At 43.0% G+C, this 27669-nt stretch overlaps 1 protein-coding gene across 2 annotated transcripts; it reads left to right on the top strand.

The window, feature by feature from the left end:
- The first annotated feature begins 1480 nt into the window (after positions 1-1480).
- LOC110524065 (elongation of very long chain fatty acids protein 1) lies at positions 1481-27137 on the top strand. 2 transcript variants are annotated; one of them, XM_036977860.1, is made up of 10 exons: positions 1481-1587; positions 11354-11464; positions 17833-17932; positions 24049-24145; positions 24283-24473; positions 24862-24942; positions 25138-25194; positions 25294-25399; positions 25849-25985; positions 26268-27137. In XM_036977860.1, exons 4-10 carry the CDS (start codon positions 24085-24087, stop codon positions 26592-26594), a joined length of 960 nt encoding a protein of 319 aa, XP_036833755.1. In that variant the 5' UTR covers positions 1481-1587; positions 11354-11464; positions 17833-17932; positions 24049-24084; the 3' UTR covers positions 26595-27137. The 2 variants fall into 2 exon arrangements, with proteins under 2 accessions (XP_036833755.1, XP_021459051.1); XM_021603376.2 differs by lacking the exon at positions 17833-17932 and having other exon boundaries at positions 1482-1587.
- Positions 27138-27669: the final 532 nt, after the last annotated feature.

Here is a 27669-nt window from a genome sequence, read left to right as displayed (position 1 = left end):
GCGGGCCTCTTGGCATGCAGTCTAGTCTCTCGCTCTCTCCTTTGTCATTTCTCAAAAACATATCCTTTCACTGTCATTGTCAAGTCATAAGCAAATCCATCAATTTTGGCCCGCAGAAGTGTATCGCGTGGTGCCACACGTACACAAGCAAGTGTCACAAATCTACAAAGGAGACGAATTAAAGAGACAACAGCCGTGAGTAATCAAATTCAGCATGTTTCGCAGAAATGTTCTTGTTCACCAGCTCCCTTCCACAGTAAAAGGGTGAGGCTTGTTTGTTCCCTAATGGTCTAACGATGCTATGGACGCCACCCAGAGGAAGAGTTCTCTGTAGTTTAAAGTTACCTGGTCACACACTGGCTGCATTCAGTGGACCCTCCTGCAGTGCCGCTCCAGGCCGGCAGCATGAGAGAAAGGGAGGGACCGGCAGAGAGAGAGAGCAGGCCTTTCTCTCTGAAGTGCATGTCATGTAGGGAAGACACTTACCCGCTTACCCGCTTGGTATGTTGCTGTGAATAAACGATCCAATTGTAATTGGCCGCGACATGTTACGTACTGTGTTTTACACAACGATTATAACAGGTTTGCAACCAATTAAACAAAAATAGACCTCCACGCAATCAAATACATGTTGAATATTGATCATCAAAGTGCATATTTCAAAATCATGAATTCTGTATCTCACAGCTGCAGTGAAGAGGTTTTCATGTAATCACGGGTAAAAGTCTCCATGCAGTGACCCACAACATCCACTGGGTGTCAGCGTCTCCATATCTCTTGGTCGTGAGGGCTCAGAAACGAGAAAAGTTTCTCATGAAATCCAGAGTTTAAACAGAAGCTACGGTCAATAAATAATTGCCAATAATCAATTATGAAATGAATGTTAGATTTACAAAAATGCTGTGCATTGTCAAGCCTTGCCATGCTATGACAAGCCTTTCCCTTTCACACTAAGTAAAAGCTCTGACGAAGGCCGTGAGGCCGATACGTAAAGCTTATTGAATAGTAGTAACGCTATCAAGAGCAGTGTTTCGGGTTTCTTCTTTCTTTTTTCTCCTTTCACACTAAGTGAAATAAAAAAAGAGAAATATTAGAAATTTACCACACAAATTACAGCAAAGTAATCTGTTAAATGACACCACCGCTGAATAGGACAGTATAAACTAATTAGAGATAATAAAACAGATTATAACAGAACTCAATCAAATAAGTTTAACCAAGAATGTATCGTAAACTACTAATAAAATAAGCCTGTGTGTGTACAGTACAGCTGTGATTGGGAGTCCCATAGGGCGACACACAATTGGCCCAACGTCACCCGGGTTAGGGTTTTGGACGGGGTAGGCCGTCATTGTAAATAAGAATTCGTTCTTAACTGACTTGCCTAGTTAAATAAATACATAAAATGCTCTCACCGGTCTAGTTCTGGTGAGAAACGACTCCACCTTTTCCTTTGACCGCCCACCCTTTCCTCCATCAAAGGGATTAAAAACAGGGAGGAGGGAGGGACAAGCATTTCACTTGAAACACGACACACTTAACGGTTCCCTCTTCAAGTTTGTCACGCTCTCCACCACTTGGTTCCAGGTGGGTAATACTTTTATTTGACAGATTATTAGATACTTGCTGCATTCCACTTACATTTTGAATCAAAAGTACAACTATTGTAGTATAGTTTAACTATTATAATTGTATTATTGTAAAACAGGTAACCTATAGGTATGTGGCTGCAGGGGATCTAAATTATACTGTTGGCTAGGCTGTCACAATGTCACAACAGTTGCCTACTATACTTGCATGCATACATATGATTAGTCATGGTAGGGGATTTCAAAACCACTTGACTTGATAAACTTGTAAAAGTTTGAAGTAACAAGTTATTTTCATGTATATGCTATGTGAATATGCTATTCCTAATTCCTATGCTATTCCTAGTTACTACATGAACAGGAAGTGTGTGGCCCATCAATTGTGCAATCACAATGCCATTGGGTCATTTTTACATCTGGCCAGTGGCGACCATTTTTTAGGGGGATGGGGGTTGCCCGTTTTGCATGTTATTTTGGCATTACCACGTGTCACATGTCAGTTTGCAAACAATGTAAAAAAAAAAGACTACAAAAAAAATTGAGTTAATAAAGCTGCACACAAACTTTGGTCTCTTTTTGGCTTTCTTGAGTAAAGCAGCTCCAAAATGTAGGTGTTTCAGCCTAGCTCAGTGCTTCTTTGGTGGTGGGGAGCCAGAAGAAAATATGGAGCATAGGGGTTGGTAACGTACTCTATTTGTGCCGTGATTGGCTCAGTGTTCTGTCACTATTGGGGACGCAACGTCACCTCCTAATCTAAGGGTAGAGCTCAAAAATTCCCCTTGGGTGCTGCCATAGAGTTACAATAGAAGTGCCCATCCAAGAAGGCTCAAGGTCAATGGCCACAGATGAAATGACGTCAAATCAAGTTACATCTAAAGTAGCTTTGATTGGTCAACATCATACTTTCAAAATCTTAGCTAGCAAGCTAGCAGACATCATCAAGTCAACAATCTACTGGCAAATCCTTTTTAATCCTTTTCATATGAAGAGAAATAATGAAGAGAAATTATAGTTAAAACGTATCGGTGCTCATTGGTCATTGGACATAAGCATTACACAAGTTGGAAATCTCAAATCGCAAATGAGTGGTTTGGAAGGAATCAGTGGCTAACTGCAAGAGTTGCAAAGCAATCACTAGAGTGGATGTGTGGTCCAAGTCTGTGTTTAAGGGTCTCTTTTCGAAGCTTAAAAGGATAAATATTCAACATTGGCCATGCTGTCAATTCAGCATGACTTCTTCCGAGCTCAAACAACTGGAAACTAAGGACTGGGAAATCTGACTTCAGTTCAAGACAACTGGGAACTCGGAAAAAAGGAATTCCAACTGGAAAAATACATTTTGAAAGGTCATCCAACTCTGTATTGCAAGTCAGGAACTAAAGCCACTTTCTAGAGCTCCGACCTAAAGATCACTGACGTCATCATGATTCTACCTAGTTTTTTTTCCGAAAGCACCAGAAATTGCAAGAGCTTTTATTGTCTGCTTATATGCCCCCTTTATTTATCCTACGATTCTGACTTGGTGTGCAGGGAGAATACTGTAAGAACAGCCCGTGTTCCTAATTCTATCGCTGTACATTTCAAAAGTGCTGAACTATAACATCCGTCCTAGTTCACTCATTAATGTCTTCATCAAAATGACGGATTGCCTCTTATCCGCTCGTCGTCTCCTTATGCCATAGTTTGTACATCTCAATTCTCAGTATAAATCACATTTGTTTAAGCAAGTCAGCCATATCAGTTATGTTTTGTTTTAAAGACAGTTAATGAGGCTGAATGAACTGATCACTGCCAGAAAAGGCTCCGCTGACAGACAGGTGTAGCAGTGGTAAGGTGTTGGGACAGCTTTATGTAGGCCCTAACAGTTTGGGGCACCGTTTGTCACCATATTGTGTAGTGTAGGGGCTTTGCTGGCATGCATAAACAAATATGTAATTGTTTGCCCCACCAAGATTTACATGCTAAAATCCCCACTGAATCTGGCCTACTCTGTGCTAGTAGTTGATCCCCCAAACCAGTTTCATTACAGAGAAAATTGGTTGTCACATTGTGCCGAGCCATCACTTGCAATTGACAACAATGCATTTTTCCACTGTGCCATAAATCAATGTTTGAGGGATGCTGTTTACAACAACAAAAATAGGGATTTATTGGACAGTGGAACATTTGTCCCAACATTTTGGGCAGAGACATTAGATTTAAAAAAAAAAAGTTTACTCAAACCTTACCTGGGCCGGATTGAGTGGGCTCGCGGGCCGGATTGAGTGTACTCGCAGGCCGGATCTGGCCCACAGGCCGTATGTATCATGTTTCAGGGAAGACCCAGATGCAGACAGTGTCGAAGTAACAAAAGTTTATTACTAGACCTGGGGGCAGGCAAAATGACAGGTCAAGGGCAGGCAGAGGTCAGTAATCCAGATCAGAGTCCAAAAGGCACAGAACGGCAGGCAGTCTCAGGGTCAGGGCAGGCAGAATGGTCAAAACCGGGAAAACAAGAACTATAGAAAAGACAGGAGCAAGGGGAAAACCGCTGGTAGGCTTGACGAACAAAACGAACTGACAATAGACAAAGAGAGAACACAGGTATAAATACACAGGGGAGATGGGAGACACCAGATGAGGGGTGGAGACAAGCACAAAGACAGGTGAAACAGATCAGGGTGTGACAGAACCCCCCCCCCCCCCCCCCCACACACACACACACACACCCCTCTAAGGGCACCACCTGGCATCCTACCTGGGTGAATACCTGGTTGACCGGGGTGCCGGTTTTGTAAATCAGCGATGAGGCCTGGGACAAGGATGTCACTAGCTGGGACCCAGCACCTCTCCTCCAGGCCATACTCCTCTCAGTCAACCAGGTACTGGAATCCCCTGCCCAGAGGTCGAACATTCAGCAAGACGTCTCACCGGGTATGCCGGTTGGCCGTCAATGAAACAGGGAAAGGGGTGGGCCTGGAAACAGGAGACAAAGGGCTGAGACATACTGGGGAAACGGGGTCCGGTGGTGGTCCGCTTGTAGTCGATACATGGACGTGGTAGTAAGGGCCGACTGGGCTCTCTTCCAGGTACGACGACAGCTGCGGACAAATATCTGGGCTGAAGGTGGGGGGTGATAGCCCAGGGAACACTCAAAGGAAGAGAGAGACCCGTGGCAAAACTGGCCCAGTATCGTTGGGGTTTGGCCGGGGTAAGCCTTCATTGTAAATAAGAATTTGTTCTTAACTGACTTGCCTAGTTAAATAAAATCAAGGTTAAATAAATAAAAATTCAACAAATAAAAATGGGATTGTGTTGCTGGAGCCAAGAGAATCCCAATACCGCGGGAACCTGAGGAGACTTAATCAGCATAAATTGGATTGCCTCGCTGTGGTTCCCTGACATTCGTAGGTTGATGGGAGTGGTATTGTGAGTGACTCGGCCTATAGAGCACCCATCCAGCACTCTAACGTCCATGGGAATGGAGAGGGGCTGAGTGGGGATGCCCAGCTCGGACACCAGGGTAGCATCCCAAAAATTCTCATCGGCCCCAGAGTCGATGAGTACCCGGAGAGATTTCGACTGGATCCCCCACAGCAGGATGGCATGGATAGGGGTGCGAGTAAGGGGAGAGGAAAAGTTCTCCATAAGGCCCACCAGTGCCCCTTCTTGATGAGCCTAGTTTTTTTATGGACAGGTAGCTACGATATGTCCCTTGGCTCCACAACATAGACAGCTCTGAGTGTGGAGTCGGCGTAAGCGTTCAGCCGGAGTCAATCTAGCCCTGCCCAGGTGCCTGGACTCAGAAGGGGGCGAGTTGACAGCCCACGGTGATTCCCGAGAGAACTTGGGTGACGTCGGGGTCACTCGGACATGTGGAATTCGGGGATCTCCAGGATTCTTCGGAGGCAAGGCAGGAATCGAGGGCGACAGGGCATAGATTCCCTCTCTCTCCCACGTTCTAGATGTTACCCATCAACCCGGATGGTCAAGGCTATGAGGGAGTCAAGATCCATGGGCAGCACCCGGGCTGCAAGCTCATCTTTGACCACCTCCGATAATCCGTGAAGGAACATGTCGAACAATGCTTCCGGGTTCCAGGCACTCTCAGCCACCAACATATGAAAATTCACAGTGTAGTCTGCCACTATGGGAGTCTTGGCGTAGCTGGAGCAGCTTACGAGCAGCTTATCTCCCGGACAACGTAGAATCAAACACCTTCCGAACTTTCGCTACGAACTCCTCTAGACTGAGGTAGATGGTGGACTGTTGCTCGCACACCGCTGTATCCCAGGCGAGTGCCCTCACGGAAATCAGCATTATGATGTACGCTATCCTCGAGCTGTCCGAGGGGAACGAAGAAGGCTGCAGCTCGAAAATGAGGGAGCACTGGGAGAGAAAAGCCCGGCAGGTTCCAGAATCTCCAGCGTAGCGCTTCGGAGGAGGTAAGCAGGGTTCTCGGGACACTGGGGTAGGCTGGGAGATTACAGATGTGACGCGCTGCCTAGTGATGAATCCGGGGAATTGCTCCAGCAAAGTCTTGAATGCCTGGTTATGACGTTCTGCCAGGGTATGGAGTCCCTCCATAAGACATTACAGTAACTCCTCGTGTTGTCCATTAATGGCTCCTTGCAGGGAGACAGCATTGTGGAGCTGGTCTTAGTCTGTTGGGTCAGTCACGGCCAGTTCATACTATCACATTTTAGGGAAGACCCAGATGCAGACAGTGTTGAAGTAACAAAAGTTTATTACTAGAACAGGGGGCAGGTAAAATGACAGGTCAAGCAGAGGTCATTAATCCAGATCAGAGTCCAAAAGGTACAGAACGGCAGACAGTCTTATGGTCAGGGCAGGCAGAGGTCAATAATCCAGTGTGGTGGGGCAAGGTACAGGATGGCAGGCAGGCTCAGGGCAGGCAGAATGGTCAAAAACTGGAAAACAGGAACTATAGAAAAGACAGGCACAAGGGGAAAGATGCTGGTAGGCTTGACGAACAAAATGAACTGGAAACAGACAAGCAGAGAACACAGGTATAAATACACAGGGGATAATGAGGGGAGATGGGAGACACCTGGTGGGGGGTGGAGAGAAGCAAAGACAAGTGAAACAGATCAGGGTGTGACAATATGTTTACCACCCCTGGTTTACACAGTTAGTTTGAATGTTGCTATCCCCCAATCAGTGTCAAGTGTCAATGGCTGCTGCCTAAAGGATCGCCTTCTCTCCAGGCTAATTGCACAAAGCGATTGCGTCAGATGTGTCAGAACATTTTCAGACAGTTTCCCGGTCACAGATTAAGCCTGAAATTAAATCTATTTCAACTGAGATTGTCCATTGAGCATGCTTTTTAGTTCAGGACTGGGGTTAATCTACAGTTTGTACGGAGAAACCGGTCCTCTACAGCTTCTCAAGGGAAGGACGACCCGGACTGGACTGAATAAAATGCTTTGGGTCAACATTTTATGCCCCTTGCTCATTGTTTGACTGGCCACTAAGCAATGGGCTGGCTTTCTCCTGGGTCATTTCCCCCCAGTCATCCAGGAATACAGAGAGGACAATGGCTTAACTTGTTACTCTTAAGAGTTGGCTATGTGCTCTACTTTCCCATTAGATTTAGCAGACATTTTCTTGTGTCCTGAAGAGGAGCCTCGCGAACCACATGATGGCAGAAATGCAATCGCTTAATTTGTCTAAGCACAGTGAGTAGTTAGAAGGTACTAAACAATAATTTCTTTCATAAGACTTTTGCAGACAAACCTTCCCTTTTAATCACCTCAGACGACCGAGAGAACTGCACCTGGATCGAACATGAGTATGTTTCCCCAAGCATATACATCATCCCAGGTTCACCATGAGCGTTGAATGAGTGAATGAATGAATTTGATTTGGACACATCAGATTGTGGAAGTTATTTTCATACCAGAGGCAAGGCATTCCTCACATTCATCATGAATGGTGTCATTTCATTCGATATATACATAGTCTTACATAATCCTACAGTACGCTGTCTGCCAGACCTGCTCTACACAAATAGGTCAAGTCTACCTTCAGGATATTTATTACCTTTTACCTGCTTAGTTTTATCTCAATGACCATGTTGCAAGGGAGCCACAGCTCAATTTTAGCTTAGGATCTCACTGCTAACTAAAAACAGACTGAACAATGTCTATCAACTGGGCTGACATTTTGAAAGCAACTTATCTTGCATTCGCTCTCTCCCCATTCTCAAAATGCATTCGAGAAGAAAGTCCAAGATGGGGTACCTTGAGGAGAGAGGATGCGAGGATGCGAGGAAAGATCTAGTAACTCCTTTTTTCAAGTTCAAGTAGTTTATTTGCCATTTGCCGGTATTAAAAATAAAATAAAACATTTTTTTTTTAAGTAAAAAAAAAAAAGTAACATTCATGGGAATTTTTGTTGGAGCTCTCTCATAGTACAGTTCATACACAAATACAGTAAACATATCACAAATAGAACATAATTAGAACATCAATCCAATTAGAAGTGCTGAGATCCCTTGCTACTGAAGGGAAGTGGAGATAGATGTCTCAAACCTTGTGTGGCCGGGCATGCAGAAGACCGCCATGGCATGGTACATAAAACACAACCTACACAATTGGGTACATATCTGGTATATCTTAGCTATTTCAAGACTGATCATTGACCAATGTTCTGGAATGACGATATTAGAATTTCAGTAGCATGACCTTCATTTCAGAAAAGTTTCATTGATTTTTGTGTTTCAGCATAGGGTGGAGCACTTTCACCTCGCATCCCTCTGAAGAGTGGACACCTCTGACTCAAACTATCCACCCTCCCCACCCACACCTTTAGAGGGTAGTAAAATGTCTTACAGCCAGGTTTCATATGCATGGGAACACATTCACGTGCATTCAGCCTGCCCCTGAACGTGACCTTGTGTTTCTGTGGAAAGTTCCAGAAACCTGAGTACTCAGTGAGGGAGACACAACGACAGGGAGGGGGGTTGACGACGACAGAATGAGACCAGTGTAGAGTGTGCATGCTCTGTCTGGTCTGCTCCTGCAGGTAGGGGCTGTACTCCTACGGTGCCGGCCACCCCTTCCCCAGGCTTACTCCCAGCCAAAAACACTAGCGGTGGTGGCATAAACATGTCGGTCATTGAGAGTCCAGCCATATTGCAAAGATTGGAAGGATTTTTTTGTTGCCAGAATGTACAGTACAGTCTTGGGTCACTCTTCGATTACTCTTGGTTCATAATGTTGTGTGCATATGTGTGTAATGTTCAATGTGATTTCTTTCTTATATGATTGGAAACCCATTATTAAAGGGGAACTTCACCCCAAAACACTTCTGGGCCCTCATTCCATTCAGTGGAATGTGAGAATAGCGAAGGCCCTGGTACAGCACAGTCTAGGGTACAGAGAGACGTCTCGGAGACAAATGCTTACTTGTTTCGTATTAGAACACACACTCTCACACACCAGGTCAGCAGGGCACAGATTAATAATTTGGTGGGTGCTCGTATTGGTCCTATTTCACACATATGTTTTTTTTTGCATATGCTACTCTCTCTAAGAGACCCTCAGAGAGTGGGGTCATGGCCAGGGTCTGCCATTATCAACACTGACCCTGTAGCAATTAGGGTTAAGTGTCTTGCTCAATGGTACATCAACAGATTTCTCACCTTGTCAGCTCAGAGATTCAAACTAGTGACCTTTTGGTTTCTGGCCCAACAATAGGCTACATGAAGAGATGGGTTAGTGTTGCAGTTTATGCTGACAGTCATTTAGCATGTGGTAAAAAAAAATCTGAGGGCAGCAGGTAGCCTGGCAGTTAAGAGCAGGTCCCTGAGCGACTAGGTGAAAAACATCTGCTGATGTTCCCTCTGAGCAAGGCACTTAACATTATTTCCTCTGGATAAGAGCAGGGGAGGGACTGGGAGGGAGGGAGAGAGCTGCCTCTAACCCTCTGCCTCCCTCATCTCTACTCTATCCTGTGGGACAGGGTAACATGGCCTTGGCTGACAGAGAAACTAAGAGGCCATTAAAGTACATCTGCACAACTATTAACAGTTGATGTGAATATGTATGGCGTGCCATTTGTGATGCACACTTGAAGGTCTTAGTCATGGCTAAGTACCTTGTTACAGTAGATTCATTCTTAATTAGTGATGGCTTGTTTGCCAATTGTTTTACATCACAAATAATCTAAGAGCTTGCTGAAAGTAGGGAGAAATTAGTAGGCTACTTAATAACCTTTTACCGCGGTGGGTTAAATCAAGGTCACACATTCTTGGTAGTCTGAAACAAATCTACTTTGAAACAAAAGTATAGACCTGATGCACATGGTTATTTGTGGCTGTACCATGTCAGATATAGAGTTGAAAGGTATTCCATTTTTAGTTTGCCTCCTAATATTATACTTTATGTACATGACCAAAATCTGAAATAGATATATTTTTTTCAATAATCTTTATTTAATTCTGAAATGATGAAAAATATGAATAACATTCCACCCATGTACTTACAATGGAATTTGACTCTGCTTTTAGATGGCTGAAAACACAGTGAGGACACTTCAGGAATTCGATTTGAGTGGGGTGAATGAAGGCAGGAAAGGGCTACGCTGTCAATTTAAAACTAAATGGTGTCTGACTCCGACCTAACTGTTCTGTGTGGCCCAGGACTGGTATACCAAGACGTGTGTGTGTGTGTGTGTCCCACATGTTTCTTCTAGCGTCATAGCTATGTCACAATTATGCAGCGTTAAAGACCACCTAAACATCTGTTACTCCTTTTAAATCTGGGGCGTGGCGGGGAGATCAGACTAAGTGCTTTCACACGAGTGAGAGCAAGCAGCACTTACAACGTACTGTGGTATTAGTCAGTGAGTCACTGTCGACGTGTAGTAGGAACCATAATGGCTGTGTCTGTGTTATAAGATTCGACCACCAGCCTTGAGTAAACAGGAAAATGACATGTTTTATTGCATCCGCCAACTGGTCTCTTTCTCTTATGTGTTCTGAATGTCACAGTCTCTAGACTAGGGGAAGGGCTCCATGTTGTTTGATGAGAAATGCATTTTTTCCAATTACGTTTAGAAATCTCATGGCTGTTTTGTAGGTGTCATTGTGGGGTTGTGCATGTTTATTTGAGGAAAGACTTCGACTTCCAGTCCAGATGGAGGGTGAAATGGATGTTAGCTTCGCTTTCTTTGTGTTGGCTGGGGGACAGAGACGCTAGCGGCGCAACAATGGCCCCCTTCATGATAACAGAGTCGCCAGTGATTTCTCTGCTGCTGTGCCTGAGAATTATATTATCAGCCCGCCCCCTGGGAGAAAAACTAGCCGTAGGAGGATACCATATTCTGCTGTGTTTACCTCTGCGAGAGGAATGGGGGGAGAGAGGAGGGGGATGGGGCAACTCCAGCAAGACCAGGGCACCTTTTTATACTATTTTTCACACCGCTGGGTGAAATAGAAGGCCAGCTCCCTCTTGCTTTTACTTTTTCACTTGTCTGGCGTGCACTCTCACTGACACATATACACGGCTCCCTCCCTCTCTCCCTCCCTTGCGCTCCCTCTCTTTATGCCTTGCTCTCTTTTTCTGAACTAGTTATTCATCCGCTGTGTTTATGAGTCAGGGAGGGTGGGGACTTGGAGGGCAGCAGTACCAGTCACACTTTGTCAGTTTGCTCTCTCTCTCTCTCTAACTCACTCCCTCTCCCTCCTCTCTTTCTCTTTGTCCCTCCCTCTCTCTCCATATCTCTCCCTCGACTGCTGTCCTGGCCCTTCTCTCCATCAGGACAGGGAGAGCTAGCAAGCTGTCCTCTGCGGTGAACGGGACTTGGCGTCCACACTGGCATCCATTAGCCCGCTCTGAGGAGAACAGGAAGTTTACCACAGCAACGACGAGGTAAGTCCACCCACTTAAGCACAAGATGGAGTACCCAGGAAACTAACCCTAACCCCTTTCTCAAATGTTAGCCCACTTGTTGAGCCAATGGTTTTTACCGGTCGCGTTTGTGTCCCTAAGTTGGTTTTAGGCTTTGTATCACCTCAGGGAATAGCTCTGTTCTGTGTCTTAACAGGCTGGGGTAAACACACAGACATTGTTTGGACGTTGTGTGTGTGTGTGTGTGTGCAGAGGTAGAAAACCCGGTGTGTGTGTGTACAGTAGGTGTAGCAGCCTTGCAGACACTCCTGGTAAACAGATGCTGCACTGTGTGTTTGTTCTAATGGGCTCCTCCTTGACTCCCTCTCCCTGTGGATGTTTCCCCCCCCCCCCCTCTCCTCTGCCTCTCCTCTGGGTTTTCAATGTCAATCGTGAAGTCACTGAGAATAGCGTCTGGCCAAGGTTTCGAGACGGCTTATCATCACATGACAGGTCGAGGTTGATAGCTTCGTGGAAGTATCTCCTCCATCCATTCTGGAGCAGGCAGTCTCTAAATACCAATTGGCAACATTTGTCTATTTGTTTACAGTAAGGTTAGCTGGTTAGCTCGGCCTATGTGGTGTTTCCCTCATGGAATTGAGGTAGTGTAGCACATGGACCTTGTGACCCTCTGGTTAAGGTGTTAAGGTGACCGAATCTGTTGGATGGTCATTTGATTTCCATAGGGGGGCATGTTGTTTTCACTCCACCTCTTATGTGGATGTATGTACATTTAAAAAAATAAGTGTTCAATAACTTGTATTCGTTGAGTGCCTTTGTTACAGCTATGAAACAGAACGCATTGGTGTTGGAACCCGGTATAAGATTATTTTTAAACTAAATAAAAAAATGAATACCCCAACCACCAAGATGCACGGTCAGCAAGATGAAAACATCAGTAGCCTAAACATCATTACAAGCGCCAGGTGTGCTTGATAATAGTGAAAATCATCACAAAAGCAATAATGTCATTATGAATATAAGTGTAGATAAGACAGCATGTCCATTTCACATAGCCTAAACAACAAAAGCTGTTGAGTGCATTGATGATATTATTTCTTGCTTGATATGTAGGGCCTACTCCCGCAGTGACGACATTATGTGCTGATAGTAGCCCGTAGAATTCTCACCGGCGTGTTCTATTCCAAACGGTGCCGTCCCCTCTCCAGTCGCACCGTTTCATTTGGTGGTGGCGTGGGCACCTGCGCACAATTCTGCCTTTTTTTTGCGTTTAGCCCTCAGAGGTGTAGGTCCAGGTTGAGGTTCAAAATCAGAAGAATTCTCATCGGAGATGTCATAATGTTTTTTTTTTCTTCCCCACCCGTCGGAGTTGTTTTCCTTCAGATGTTGTAGCAATGCTAACTAGTGCATCCATTAATCTTGGTCTTCTTGCCTTTGTAAATTACATACGCTCTCTTGTGTACTCCAAGGAGGCCGGAGCAGAATGATAGAGGACAGAACATTTTGAGATTATAATTAGAATAGATCAATACATTAGAATGCCTGTTCTTCATTCAACATTGGTGATCACATAATTATGCATCGCTCGCTTCCCCTCGTTCATCAACTCATCCGTTCTTCCCCATCATACTTGAGGATCTTCATTTATTTAATCTCTTATTATATGTGTGAAATTAGTTTTGGTATAGTTTCGGTTCACTTTCGAGGCAATTATCGGGGTGATTTTCAACTGGGCACGGCCTCTTCAACTATTGGGAGAAGAGCGGGAGTAGGCCCTACTGTCGAGAGAAGGAGGGGCAACGGGGAAAACCATATAAAAAATGTCTACAACAACAGTTCTGTTTGTCATATTAGAATTAGAACAACGACAGTGTGTATTGTAGACTTACATGTATTTAGGAAAAGTCAAGGACAGAGGGTGGCATGACATTAAAAAATGGCAGAGTTATACATTTTTTTTTTTAATTCATGAGCAGTACAAACGACTGCTTTAGCTGTTCTATTGTGGCTTTTATAGTAACGACATGCAATTCAACTGTAAACATGTATTAGCCTATCTTTTAATGTGGCATGAACACAACCAGTCATGATGATTTCATTTGATTGTAAAAAAAAAAAAAAAAAGAAAGTAGATTGCCTTCACACCTTAGTCCAAAATTGCATCCAATTGACTGAAACAGCGCCCTTCTGTCTTGCAATATGTAGCCCTGTGTATCTAAAGTGGTCTGGCAAAAAAAGAGAATGTCATGCCATACTACTTGAGTCCAGACAGCATCATGTACATGGGCTACACATACTGAGACAGAGGGGCGCTGTTTCGCTCGCTTGGATGCTTTATCTGACAATGATGGGTCTTTCTGTCAGAGCGTGTCTTGGTCAAATAAAGGATCAATATTTAAATATTTTATTTGGATGGGCAAGGAGGTACGGCAGGGCGGGCCAGGAGGTATGTTTTGGCTGGCCAGGCCCCCCAAGGACCGCCCATAACGCCAGCCCTGCCACCTTGGGATCCACCACTGTCTGCTGGGGGAACGACTATTGCTGACTTTGCAGTCACAGCAAAACAACTATTGCTGACTCAGCAGTCACAACACATTGAGGAAATTCTCCTTGGAAGTCTTTACTTCTTTACAACATTCGGAGAGCTTTGTTACATTGTCAGTGGGGAGTCTTAGGTGGCGTTTCAAAGCTCAAGAGTTTGTCGTGAGCTCATGTGATCGGTACGTCTTGAGGCATTCGGTAGGGAGATGGCCAGATTGAAGTGATGACGCTGTCAGATTATAACTGAATCTGTTATCCCACAAAATGGTTTTATAATGAATCAAACAAATGTAATCAGCGTCCCAGTTATCTCGCGCTCAACTGCTGCGATACGATTCGATGTGCAAAAACTCATCCATTTTCCATTCTAAATTAAAATCTGCTGCTGATGGAGCTCATGAGCTGGGCGTCTGTGTGTGTGTGTGTGTGTCTGTGTGTGTGTGTGTGTGTGTGTGTGTTAGCAAAAACCAAATGCATAGCTGGAGCCCTGAGCTGGATATAATTTATTTCACACATCTTCGATTTCTTATAGTTATACTTAATTTATAGTCAAATCCTGGTATAAACGGTATATATCGCCCAAGCTTAACCATCACCCACTAATTAACTTGTAATTTTTGCAGATTAAGGGTTTGAGCTAGAAATGTATCAATATTTATCAGTTATAAATTAGCTATGACGTAGCCAATGAATGTATAATCACAATTTTGGATTTCACCCCAATCTCAAAATCAAAGAGTGATTTTCTCTTCTCCTCTTGCTTTGGCCATGCAGTGCTTCTCGCAAAAGTGATTGCTGTTATGAAATTATAAACTTTACCCTGTGTATATAAAAGGACCATGTGCACTGATTGTTTAAAGCTAAACCAAAATTATTGCTGATGGTGAATCTGAACAATCTAAATAAAATTCATTCAGTCCCTTCAGAAAGCGTTCAAACCCCTGAATTTTTCCGCATTTAGTTGTGTTACAGCATTAATTTAAAATGGATTATGTGATTTTTTTGGGGTCACTGGCCTACCCACAATACCCCATAATGTCAAAGCGGAATAATGTTTTTAGACATTTTTACAAATCAATAAAAAATTAAAAGCTGAAATATCTATAGTCAACAGGCGTTCAAATCCTTTGTTAAGGCAAGCATAAATTACTTCAGGAGTAGAAATGTACACAAATCATAATGATTTCTGTATTTTGAAAGTTACATGTCTTGAAAACTTGATTGCTGACAAGCAACACATTTTGGGCTAGGTCAACACTGAGCAAATTAAACAAATGCCAAAATATCATTTTGGGGGGTGGAATCTTCCTTTAAATGGCCTTATAAATCTATGGAAAGACTTTAAATTGACTGTCTAGCAATGATCAACAACCAATTTACCCAGAAAGGCTCACAGCTGTAATCAATGCAAAAGGTGATTCTAACATGCATTGACTCAGGTGGTTGAATACTTATCTAATCAAGATATATTCATGTATTTTTTTCTTTCTTTTTTTTTTTTTACAAATGTTAGGCATTTTCTTCCACTTTGACATTACAGAGTTGTTTTGTGTAGATCGCTGACAATTGAATCAATTTGAATCCCACTTTGTAACACAACAAAATGTGGAAAAAGTCAAGGGGTGTGGTTAATACCTTCTGAATGCACTGAATGCCATGTGAGGGTTGTGTCTCTGATAGCTTACTTTTATTCCAGTAAAACACAAGAGCACATAGATAACAATAACCTAGCAAATTACATAGGTTGTCACTCACCTAGTAAAGCCTCATATCGCCCAAGCCATTTTAGCGTTTGTATGCTGAAGGTGTCATGCGGATGTGCAAGATCAGGGCCTTGATCAGGAACAGGCCCGCCTACCTCGCATTTGTCAGCGCGCGAAGCCGTCCGCTGGGAACACCACATAATTTCAACGTGGAAATCTGGGTAATGTTTGGTTGGGACGTTGATCAATGAGATTTCAACCTTTATTCACCCAGTCCAATTGAATTCCTGATGCGTTATCGCTATATTTTCAACCATCTAAAAGCACAGACAAATTCCATTGTAAAAACAATGTCTGATTATTGGTTTAGTGTTCATCTAAATGTGTTATCGCCACTCTTTCAACCATTTAAAAACGGATGGGAATACAATGTCAGATATTTTGTATTTATACAACATCTTAAGTGATATCACTGTACTTCATCAAATAGCAGAAACAAATGACCTGGATGGCAGCATAGTGCAAGTGATCAATATTAAAGCAATTGTGAAGATCTCCACCGACCTGCAACCTTTGCATGCTATCTTGTACATGCACGGCTTTCTGTGATTACATAAGAAGATGTTCATAGTTACTGTAGGCTAACCTTAAAATGTGGCCATGGATGTGTTACTCATTTTAAGTTGATTAATTCTGTGACATTACTTTGTAAGATACCCACCCTTACCTTTAAGCTATTCACTGTATTACAAAAGTAGTTGTGTTTGGTTGATAATGCAACCAAATATCAACATTTAAAGGATATCTAATGCTTGGATAGTTTAATCTGAGCCACTGACTTAATCCTACCCTTGAACTTTTATTTTTGGTTTAGTTGGAGACGTGAATCCACCATATCATTTGCTAAAGTTAATAGGCTATTTATTGTATTGCAAAAGTGATATCAAATTGTGTTTGGTTGTCAACGCAACAACATATCAACATTTGAAAAGCACGTATGTTTTGTGCCACTGACTTAGTCTGGCTTTAATTCCAGTTTGTCTACAAATGAATAATTGATATGTCAACCAAGAATCAAAGTTCAAGAATAGGACACAAACTTTAAATGAAATACGTGTAAGGTTTGATTTTATTTGAGTCGTATTTTTAAACTTTGACTTGTAGATGAGATGGAGATGTGAATCCAACATATTAATGATTAACTTGAAGATTCCATTTGAAATCATCCAAAGCTTGAAGCCCTATGCCAGCTGAATCCTGGGTTGAATTGAAACAAAAGCTGTATAATCCTAAAAGTATCATTGATGATATACTTACAAAGTATGGTTACATTTCATTTTCTCTGTTAAACCTACCTCTCGGAGTGACTCTACTAGCAACAGTGAATCTATTTAGTTATTAAGAGCTCTTTCAATAATCATTCTCATGATAGCATATTGGTAATCTCAAAGCTGGGTTTAGATTAAATCCTTTATGGGAGACCAAATTAATAGCTGTAGATAGATCTCCAGTTGAAATAATCCTGGGGTTGAAGTTCCACCCTTAAAACAGCAGTTTACATTGATCACTTTTTTTTTTAAAACATTGTATATTCCACTTAGATTCCACATCACAATACTTTGACAAATTACGTTGAAACAACATTGATTCTATCAGTTTGTGCCCAGTGCGCAATTCGACTAGGCCACTGACATTGCCTGAGGTCGTTCGGCATGAAGAATTACTCTGTGGATTAATGACTGTCAACACAGTTACACTCAGTTCGACACTGACTGAGAGGATTCATCAGTTGTCACAGAAGATGAGAGGTATTTTCGGAAGGTAGAAAGAATGTAATATGAGCAAAATAATTGGGCGAACCGGGCGATTCACTTGTACCTGAAACATTTGAATCGGGGACGATGTGTATCGAAGAATGTTACATCCTTATTAGAAAGCCTGTCGATACAAACTGATCCTCTTGTGCACCGTCCTCAGGTCTTTGGCAGTAAATTCCATTCAGTTATAGATCCAGTTGTTCAGTGAGATTTTTAACAACTCACAAGTCTGTCTAGGGTTATAAGGACCAATAGATTATTACAATATATTTCCAACAGTTGTCAGAATGTTCACGTGATTACTTAATATGAAAGTGTTTCTCCTCAGAACAAGACAGACGGCAGATGAGTTCAAGGCACTGTGACGTGTGCCGGCACCACAGATATTTTGCTCATGCCGACTCACCGCGTTCTCCACAGCTTTTCATGTAAGAGCTTCCTGAAATGTTTGGTCTCTGATATGAATCGGAATGGAAAGGGCAATCACACCGACACATGCGCATTCATTCAAGAGCCAGGAAGCTCTGAGGCCTGCCGATGCACTGTAGACCTACATACTGTGAACTTTGCCCTATTTCACCTGTAGGCGCTCCGCTTTTCTGCCTGAAACTCATAATAAAATGTGGTTTGCGTAAATGCTAACCTCTACTTTAGTTGCAGGCATTTCCTTGACTTTTCCAGGTGGTGTATCCATAATGTGACATGTGACATGTGTCATTAACATTTTGAGGCCTACGTGTCAGATTTCCACTCACATTGCTCAGGAATGTTGCCATGGTCACACACGGAATCAAGACAATGGGAGTTTAACCTGATATCCCCGGCCGTGCCGTTTTAATCTGTGTCCTTGATCCAGGTGAACAAAATGTGCAGATGCCATTGGCCACTAGATTGGATCTCGCAAACGGGGCATTCCTTTGCCTCTTCGCTGTGTGCATTTGCTATGCCTTTTGGCTACAGTTACTGGTACTCCTCACCTTTACCAAGGTTCAAGAGATGTACAGTGCAGATAACCTAATGCCAGTTACCTTTGCATACAGGTTTGTTTGCAGTTCAGATGATTACAGTCCATACCTTTTATAGAAAGCTCTGTTGGTCTGAAAATGGCTGCCTGCTGAATTCAAGTTCATTCCCACTGGGCACAGATCAGATCAGTTCAACGTCTAGTTTTGATTTACATTTGGTTGAGTTGTCAACTAACTTGAATTCAACCTGAAATAAACAAATGTCACCATGTCATTGGATTTAGGTCCAAAGTTGGTTGAAAAAAAAGACAATTCCCTTACGCCAATGACTTTTTTGAAATCCAATCGTCTTTCCATGTTGATTCAATGTCGTCACGTGGATTTTAGTTGAAACCCCGTGTAAACAACGTTGATTCAACCAGTTTTTGCCCAGTGGGTCACCACTGTCAAAAGGAAAAGAACAAGACACTGTATTTTCCTCATGATAGACTACAGATGGTGAAACAGATTAAAGGGAATGGCTTGCTAGTCAACACCTTTCAGTATAGTGCATACGTAAGCTGGTTCCCTTAACCTAGTGTTGACAAACTTTTGTTTGTCATAGGTTCAATTGAAGTAGGTCACAGGTCGTCATTTACACCACTTGAATAAATCTGAATCACCTCGGTCAAAGTTTCAAACGGTGTGGAAGTGCATGAACTGGTAACCGTTGACATGTACACACACAAAAAAAATGTTTGTGTGTTTGCCACCCTCAACAAAGCACTTGCCTTAAGTTTTCCCCCTTGAAAAGCAGTGTTGTTTGACATTCTTGCTGTATTAAAGACCTCCAGCTTAGTGTTTGGTTTATTGAAAGGGCTTTCCGTGAGCACACCAGCGGATGGGAGCTTCCACTTGGACTATTGTAGTATTGGTGCAGGGTTCCTCTGATTCAACTGTGTACACTTTGACAATGTTTTCTATACTGCTCTCTGTATGCTCAGACATCACTGTTTGATTCATTCCATGACGATTCTGTACTGTGTATTTTTGCTGCATGGTAAGACACTTTTCTATACTCTCCGCAATGTTGTCTTTTGTTGGCCCTGATATCCCTCTCATTTGGCCTCAAACTCTCCCGCTGCACATTCTAGTGTATCATTACCTTTAATGGTGTTGTTTTAGGGTGGATGAGACTGTACTCCAAGTGCAGGGAGAGTGCAGTGTAGGCTGCTCTGAACAATGGGACCGCACCCACACATCCCAGCTGTTGACCAATAACATTGACTGCTCACCCTATATGGAATAGGCCTAGAGAGCTCTTGTCAAGAACAGAAATAGGGTAAACTAGGTTTGGTCTATCCTGTGGGGGGGGGGGGGGGGGGGATAGACCAAACCTTCTTTCATAAATAGTTGTATGATGGGAGTATCCATAAACAATGACTTTTATTGAAAGGTGGAAAGGGAGAGCTTTATTTCAAGCTTATTTGTGAGTTTCTAGGTCAAGCCATGTGGTAACTAGCATCTTAATTAGCATAGATGTTAGGGTTGCTTGTCACAATCATCCCCATTGTAACAATGTACCCAGCTAAATGACAATGAAAAGTCGTCTATGTTTCACAAGTTTGGACAGCACAGTACAGCACAGTTTAATTCAGTACAGTACAGTACAGTAGAGAAAAGTAGAGTACAGTATATTAGAGTAAAGTGCAGTTTAATTCAGTATAGTAGAGTACAGTACATTAGAGTACTGTACAGTAGAGTTTAATTAAGTATACAATACAGTCAGCATGGGTGGCGCGGGGGTCCCCACCAAAAAATTATTAATATATTTTTAAAGGAATTCAGTCCGGCTTTAAACTGTCTTTAAAGTTGTAATAGTAGAATGCACAAGGTGCCATTTCTAAATTGGGTAGTTTTCTTCTTGTCAGTTATTTATAACTTGTCAGAAATATCCAGATCGACTTTCCAATGTTAGCTAATGTTTTTTTAGAGAGTAGCATCAGCGTAAAAAAGAGGGGTTGGGGGGGGCACACAATGCAAATAGTCTTGGTAGCCATTTGATTACCTGTTCAGGAGTCTTATGGCTTGGGGGTAAAAACTGCTGAGAAGCCTTTTTGTCCCGCTTGCCATGCGGTAGTAGAGAGAACAGTCTATGACTGGGGTGGCTGGGGTCTTTGAACATTTTTAGGGCCTTCCTCTGACACCCCCTGGTGTAGAGGTCCTGGATGGCAGGCAGCTTAGCCCCAGTGATGTACTGGGCCGTACGCACTACCCTCTGTAGTGCCTTGCGGTCAGAGGTCGAGCAATTGCCGTACCAGGCAGTGATGCAGCCAGTCAGGAGGCTCTCGATGTTGCAGCTGTAGAACCTTTTAAGGATCTCAGGACCCATGCCATATATTTTTAGTTTCCTGAGGTGGAATAGGCTTTGTCGTGCCCTCTTCACGACTGTCTTGGTGTGTTTGGACCATTCTAGTTTGTTGTTGATGCCACTACAGCCCCGTCGATGAGAATGGGGGCATGCTCGGTCCACCTTTTCCCGTAGTCCACAATCATCTCCTTAGTCTTGGTTACGTTGAGGGATAGGTTTTTATTCTGGCACCACCCGGCCAGGTCTCTGACATGACAAAATGTAAAGAATTGCAAGAAAATGTGCGTAAAAACTGCTCAAATTTCTTTGCACCACATGACAGAATGTGAACACGGGATCTTCCCCAATGCTGGAAGGGGGGCCCCAAGTGAGACAGTTTGGAAACCCTGTTCTACCCTATTGTGCTCTACTCTACTGCACTGAACCATACTCTACAGTACTGAACTAAAGTCTACTCTACTGTACTGAATACACTCTACTTTTCTTTACTGTTCTGTACTGTACTGTCCTCACTCTATACTGTGCTGTCCAAACTTGTGAAACATCGATGTCTAAGATTGGTTCAGAACTGTTTGTCAAAATCTGTGAGACAAAGTCAGCAACATTCACACACACATACACGCACATGCACACACGCACAAACCTCTTCACATTTGAAAAAACATTCCTTGTTTTCAACAAAATAAACGAACACAAATGTTTACAGTTGTACTTTTTTCCCTTTATCCACATATTTCGTTGTCATCCAAATATCAGATGGTTACTGTTTTGTTTGATTAAAATACTTGTAGTTTGGTAGAGGATAAAAGTTGCAGGTCACTTAGTTCAATCGAATTGTCCTCATAAACCTGAGGTAAAACCATCACACCCTGTTTGTTTCCAGAGATAACATGTCTTCAAATAAGCCTGTTTGAACTCCCTTCTTCAGTCAGTGTGGTTATGTCTGCACCTTGATCGCTTGAGACCGGTCTAGAACAAATTTAAACATCAAAGACTGTTGCCTTTGCCTTCTCTCTCTCACGGCCGGGGTCATTTGGGGAGAGCAGAGAGCACAGAGGGAGAGTTTGTGGTTTGCCGTTGTTCTGTGTTTTGGCCTGGTTCCTGTACTTGGCAGTCCCAAACTGAGGCGAGGGCTGCCTCTGTGCTGTGGGATGGAGATGCTCGTCTGTCTCCTGTAGCCCCTCCCCTCTACTGTCAGGCCATGTCTGCTGAGGGGCAGGGACAGGGGCAAGGCATGCTGGGATGTGAGGGGCAGAGTGTGGAATGCTGGGTCATTGACGACAACCCGTTTGGGTCAGTGATACTCGTTCAGAAGCAGAGCACTCTGCCACTGAACAAGGACTATCGACTGCAGCGCACACATTTCCTTTCTCATTCTCTCATGTCATGAAACCAACTAAAATACCAGCTATAAAGTGATGCCATAGTAATGCTATGCTATGACGTTCTATTGTATTTTATGTTTTGGGGAGTGACAAGAATTGATGGTTTTGGGGAAATACAAAATTATTAATTTGACGCAGGCAGCACTGATATGTTTAATACCATAAATTATGTTTGGGTAATGACACTGTAATGACATTGTAAATTCAGTAAATGAAGGTATTGCAATAGCATAGCATGTACAGTGCATTTGGAAAGTTTTCAGACCCCTTGACTTTTTACAGCCTTATTCTGAAATGGATGAAATTGTTTTTTTTCCTGTCTCAAGAACAAGCCATAATGACAAAGCAAAAGCAGGTTTTTTGAAAGTTTTGCAAATGTACTTCAAATAAAAAACGGAAACATCACATTTACAAAAGTATTCAGACCCGTTACTCAGTTACTTTGTTGAAGCACCTTTGGCAGCAATTACAGCCTTGAATCTTCTTAGGTGTGACGCTACAAGCTTGGCACACCTGTACTGTCTTAGGGGAGTTTCTCCCATTCTTCTCTGGTGATCTCAAGCTCTGTCAGGTTGGAGGAAGAATGTTGCTGTACAGCTATTTTCAGGTCTCTCCAGAGATGTTCGATTGGGTTTAAGTCTGGGCTCTGGCTGGGCCACTCAAGGACATTCAGAGACTTGTCCCGAAGCCGCTCCTGTGTTGTCTTGGCTGTGTGCTTAGGGCAATTGCCCTGTTGGAAGGTGAACCTTTGCCCCAGTCTGAGGTCCTGAGCACTCTGGAGCAGGTTTCATCAAGCATTTCTCTGTACTTTGCCCCATTCATCTTTCCCTCGATCCTGACTGGTCTCCCAGTTCCTGATGCTGAAAAACATCCCCACAGCATGATGCTGCCACCGCCATGCTTCACCGTAGGGATGGTGCCAGGTTTCCTCCAGACGTGATGCTTGGCATTCAGGCCAAAGAGTTCAATCTTGGTTTCATCAGACCAGAGAATCTTGTTTCTCATGGTCTGAGAGTACTTTAGGCCTGATTGGTGGAGTGCTGCAGAGATGATTGTGCTTCTGGAACGTTCTCCCATCTCCACAGAGGAATTCTGGAGCTCTATCAGATTGACCATTGGGTTCTTGGTCATCTCCTTGACCAAGGCCCTTCTCCCCTGATTGCTCAGTTTGGTCAGCTCTAGGAAGAGTCTTGGTGGTTCCAAACTTCTTCCATTTAAGAATGATAGAGGCCACTGTGTTCTTGGGGACCTTCAATGCTGTAGAAATGTGTTGGTACCCTTCCCCAGATCTGTGCCTCAATCCTATCTCGGAGTTCTACAGACAATTCCTTCGACCTCATGGCTTAGTTTTTGCTCGTACATGCACTGTCAACTGTGGGACATTATATAGACAGGTGTGTGCCTTTCTAAATCATGCCCAATCAATAGAATTGACCACAGGTGGTCTCCAATCAAGTTGTAAACACATCTCAAGGATGATCAATGGAAACAGGGTGCACCTGAGCTCAATTTTGAGTCTCATAGCAAAGGGACTGAATACTTATGTAAATAGGTTTTTTCTGATTTTTATAGATTTGCAGAAATGTCTAAAAACCTGTTTTTGCTTTGTCATTATGAGGTATTGTGTGTAGATTGATGAGGACATTTTTATTTATTTAATACATTTTAGAATAAGGCGGAAAAGGTCAAGGAGTCTGAATACCTCTGGAATGCACTGTAAGCCAATATGTAAGGGTATTGCAGTAGCATATTACACTTACCTCTATATACAGTATAATGTATTTGCTGAGTGTAGTAGCTATTATTAAAATGACATAATGACTCATCCATTTGCTTTTCCACAGGTGATTGGGTGATACCACAGGGGGAAGCTAGTCAAAATGCTTCAGGACATTGGTGCTAGAGCCATGGAGGTCTACGAGTTCCTCTTGAAGGGAACAGGTGAGGTATTTTTCAACATAGTTAATTACGTGACTATACCTCTGCTTTGTGTACTTTGAAAGCGCTAACTGACATATTGCTCATAGACCTGTTCTGTAGTGTGTTTTTACAACTCTGAGAATGTTCTTTTTTCTCAGACCCGCGATTGTGGGGCTACCCACTCATGCAGAGTCCGGTGAGCATGACGGCCATCTTGCTGACCTACATCTTCTTCGTGCTGGTCGCTGGGCCTCGCTTCATGGCCAACCGCAAGCCCTTCCAGCTCAAGGAGGCCATGATCGCCTACAACTTTACCATGGTGGCGATGTCAACCTTTATTGTCTATGAGGTGAGACACTGTGAAGTCTCGCCAAGATCAGGTTCTTGATTGGTTCTTTTGAGAGGCATAGTCAACAGCACTTGGAGCTAGTCTTTTCCCTGGCAGTATATTGGGTGTTTGGTATGTGGCTGCTCTATCTAAATGGGTCATTCGCCTCCTTGGCCAGATTGTGTTGGATAATTAGAACACTAGCTAAATTACTGTTGCCTAGATAGGCAGGAGGCAAAGAGGTAAATAAGAGTTGAGATGTACATAAAGACGACCGATATACTTCCATATAGTCAATATACACTTGCTTATGTCAATAACAGTATGGGTTCTTTCCAATCTACCAATCCAGTTTGACTACCGGTAGCTACAGTATGTCTAAACTGATTTTGTCCTCTTGTGTTCTTAGTTCTTGATGTCTGGCTGGGCCACAACATACACATGGAGATGTGACGCAATTGATTACTCAGACAGCCCCCAAGGCCTTAGAGTAAGTGTTGAATCTTCGCTTCACACATGGGTTCCCCGTGATGGTCATGAGATGCATCTTCTTTGAAAGAAAGTATGACATGACAAGGTCAACATTCTTACAATATTCCTACCGATCCATTGCATCAATACTATCTTTAGACAAGGCTGTTTTGTCCAAATTCTCATCCTTGTCATGTTTTGTTCCCCTCACTAGATGGTTCGAGTGGCCTGGTTATTCTTGTTCTCCAAATTCATTGAGCTCTTGGACACGGTAAGACTTCAGATGATTTCCCTTCAATTTGGAGTCTCTCTCCCTCTGTTCACATTGAGGTAATCATCGCCGTGTTTGACATTCCTCTCGTTGGGTCAGGTGTTCTTTGTTCTGAGGAAGAAACATGGCCAGATCACCTTCCTGCATGTCTTCCACCACTCCTTCATGCCCTGGACCTGGTGGTGGGGCGTCAGCTTCGCTCCCGGTCAGTCCATACTGCCGCCTGGCCTTCTACCAGTCAACTGGACTACTAGTTCAACTTTTGACATTTAAAAAAAAAAGGAAAACATTTATCGTCATGTTGCCGCCTGGTATTGTAATACCGGATGTGTGAAAGGGTGGGAAGACAATTCCAATTGAAGTAGACAAACGATTGGAGGAAATTGAGCCCTTTCAATTCAAGTGTAGTAGTCCAAAAGTTCATGCCTTCTAAAAAATGTGTTTGTGTTACCCGTGATTACATGCTTACCCCAGAAGGGATACCGAAACAACATAAATGACTGTCATGTATTAGCTGTTAATACAGACCACAAACTGCTCATCACCCATTCATTCATGAATTTAAAGAAACTCTTGGTAGACAGGTATTTTGTTGGTGGACCCAGTGTAATGTGGGCAGGGTTGCTTTGAAGTGTTCTGTGTGTTTTACCCCAGGGGGAATGGGCTCTTTCCATGCCATGGTGAATTCCATCGTCCACATCATCATGTATTCTTACTACGGCCTGTCTGCGGCTGGACCACAATTCCAAAAGTTCCTCTGGTGGAAGAAGTACATGACCGCCATCCAGCTGGTATGTTTTTGTTAGTTTAAATGGATCTATATGGCTTTGTCATTTCCCGTGTGGATTTGTACTATGAGTAGTTTGCTATTGCCGTTTAGTTTTTAGTTGTTTCTCCAAAAGGTTGTATTTACTAGTTTTTTTTTGGGGGGGGGGGGGGGGGGGGACTGTTGTAGATGCAGAATACTAAAGTAGTAAATACCATTGTTCATCAGTGTAAGCACTGTACCACTTCAGAACATCCATCCCCATATATGCATTGTTCCTCATCATTCCACCAACTCTACCCAACAGGTTCAGTTTGTGATGGTGTCCCTTCACGCCACCCAGTATTACTTCATGAATAGCTGTGACTACCAGGTCCCCCTGTTCATCCACCTCATCTGGATGTATGGCACCTTCTTCTTTGTGCTCTTCTCCAACTTCTGGTACCAGGCTTACGTAAAGGGCAAGAGGTTGCCCAAGCAGGATACCAAGCCCAGCCTCAATGGCAAGGCCAACGGGACCACCTTGGTCGCCAATGGCAAATACCATGAGAACAGTACCAGCAATGGCACCAGCAACAGTTCCAGTCACCACAAAAATGGCAGTGCCCATGCGGACAAGATGAAGAAGTCCTAAGATCTTCAGAAAAGAACACCCAAGACGCATGAATATGAGATCCCCGCACAAACTACCATGGATTCCAAAGAATGTTTTGGTTATGTTTATTTTCTGATCGTTAAGTTTTATTCCGCACAACAACCTGGGGAAATGACGTGGTCAATGATTTCCTCAGTTGGGGTCCCACATTAACAGTTTTTAAATTTAAACTGGGAAACTAACTATGGAACACAATGTATGAAGAGAAGACATGTTATTATGGCCTAATTTTATCTTCACTGATGTTGCCAATGAAGACAGTTCCCATGAAAGGTTACACACTGTATGTACATGTGCACACAAACACTCCTACACCCACCACTCACCTGTCGCCACCCGATCATGTCCCTCTGACCCCCTGTGGACAGATGACACTGTACAGTTTCTATCATCAAACTTGAACACACCTTTGTAAATAGTTTTACTGTCAAAAACAACTAATGAAAATGGTATGCTTTAGAATTTTGTTACTTTATCTATGTTAAATGAAATACCAATAAATTACATTTTAAGTAACTGGTATTACCTGTGGAAATGTTCATGACAATTTGAACCTTCGTTGAATACTGTAGCTTTTTAAAAAAGACCCAAAGGTTGACAGCGTTCCAAAAACCTTTTTTACACACAAGTTTAGTTGACACATTTCAGTCTGCATTAAAAACGCATTATGGCTATGAAAGCTGTAAAAGCCTTCCCTGACGATCGGTGACCGACAATGACCAAGTATGCTTCGAATAAGGAGTTAACCAATGGCCTCGTCTCTGTAGTGGATCTTTCTTCCCTTCTATCCTCAGAAGAAGTTTAGTAGTGCAACTTTTGCCCAGGAGTATATTTGTACAACTCACTTGTTTTCTTAAGTATTTTATATTTATATCATGGCTCCCCATTCTTCCTGGGACCCGACAAAATTAAGGCAGTTATACAATTTTAATTTGAGCAAATTTCTGCAGCATTAGTAAAGATGTGATCAATACATGGTGATGATTTCATTCCTGTGCTGTTTGTAACTACCCTGGTAGGTTGACAACCTGAACCAGGTTGCAGGCACTGGTTA

The sequence above is a fragment of the Oncorhynchus mykiss genome, chromosome 5 (genome assembly GCF_013265735.2).
Source record: "Oncorhynchus mykiss isolate Arlee chromosome 5, USDA_OmykA_1.1, whole genome shotgun sequence".
Lineage (NCBI taxonomy): Eukaryota > Metazoa > Chordata > Actinopteri > Salmoniformes > Salmonidae > Oncorhynchus > Oncorhynchus mykiss.
Note: the sequence above shows the minus strand (reverse complement) of the source record. Positions and strands in the feature narration are given on the sequence as shown.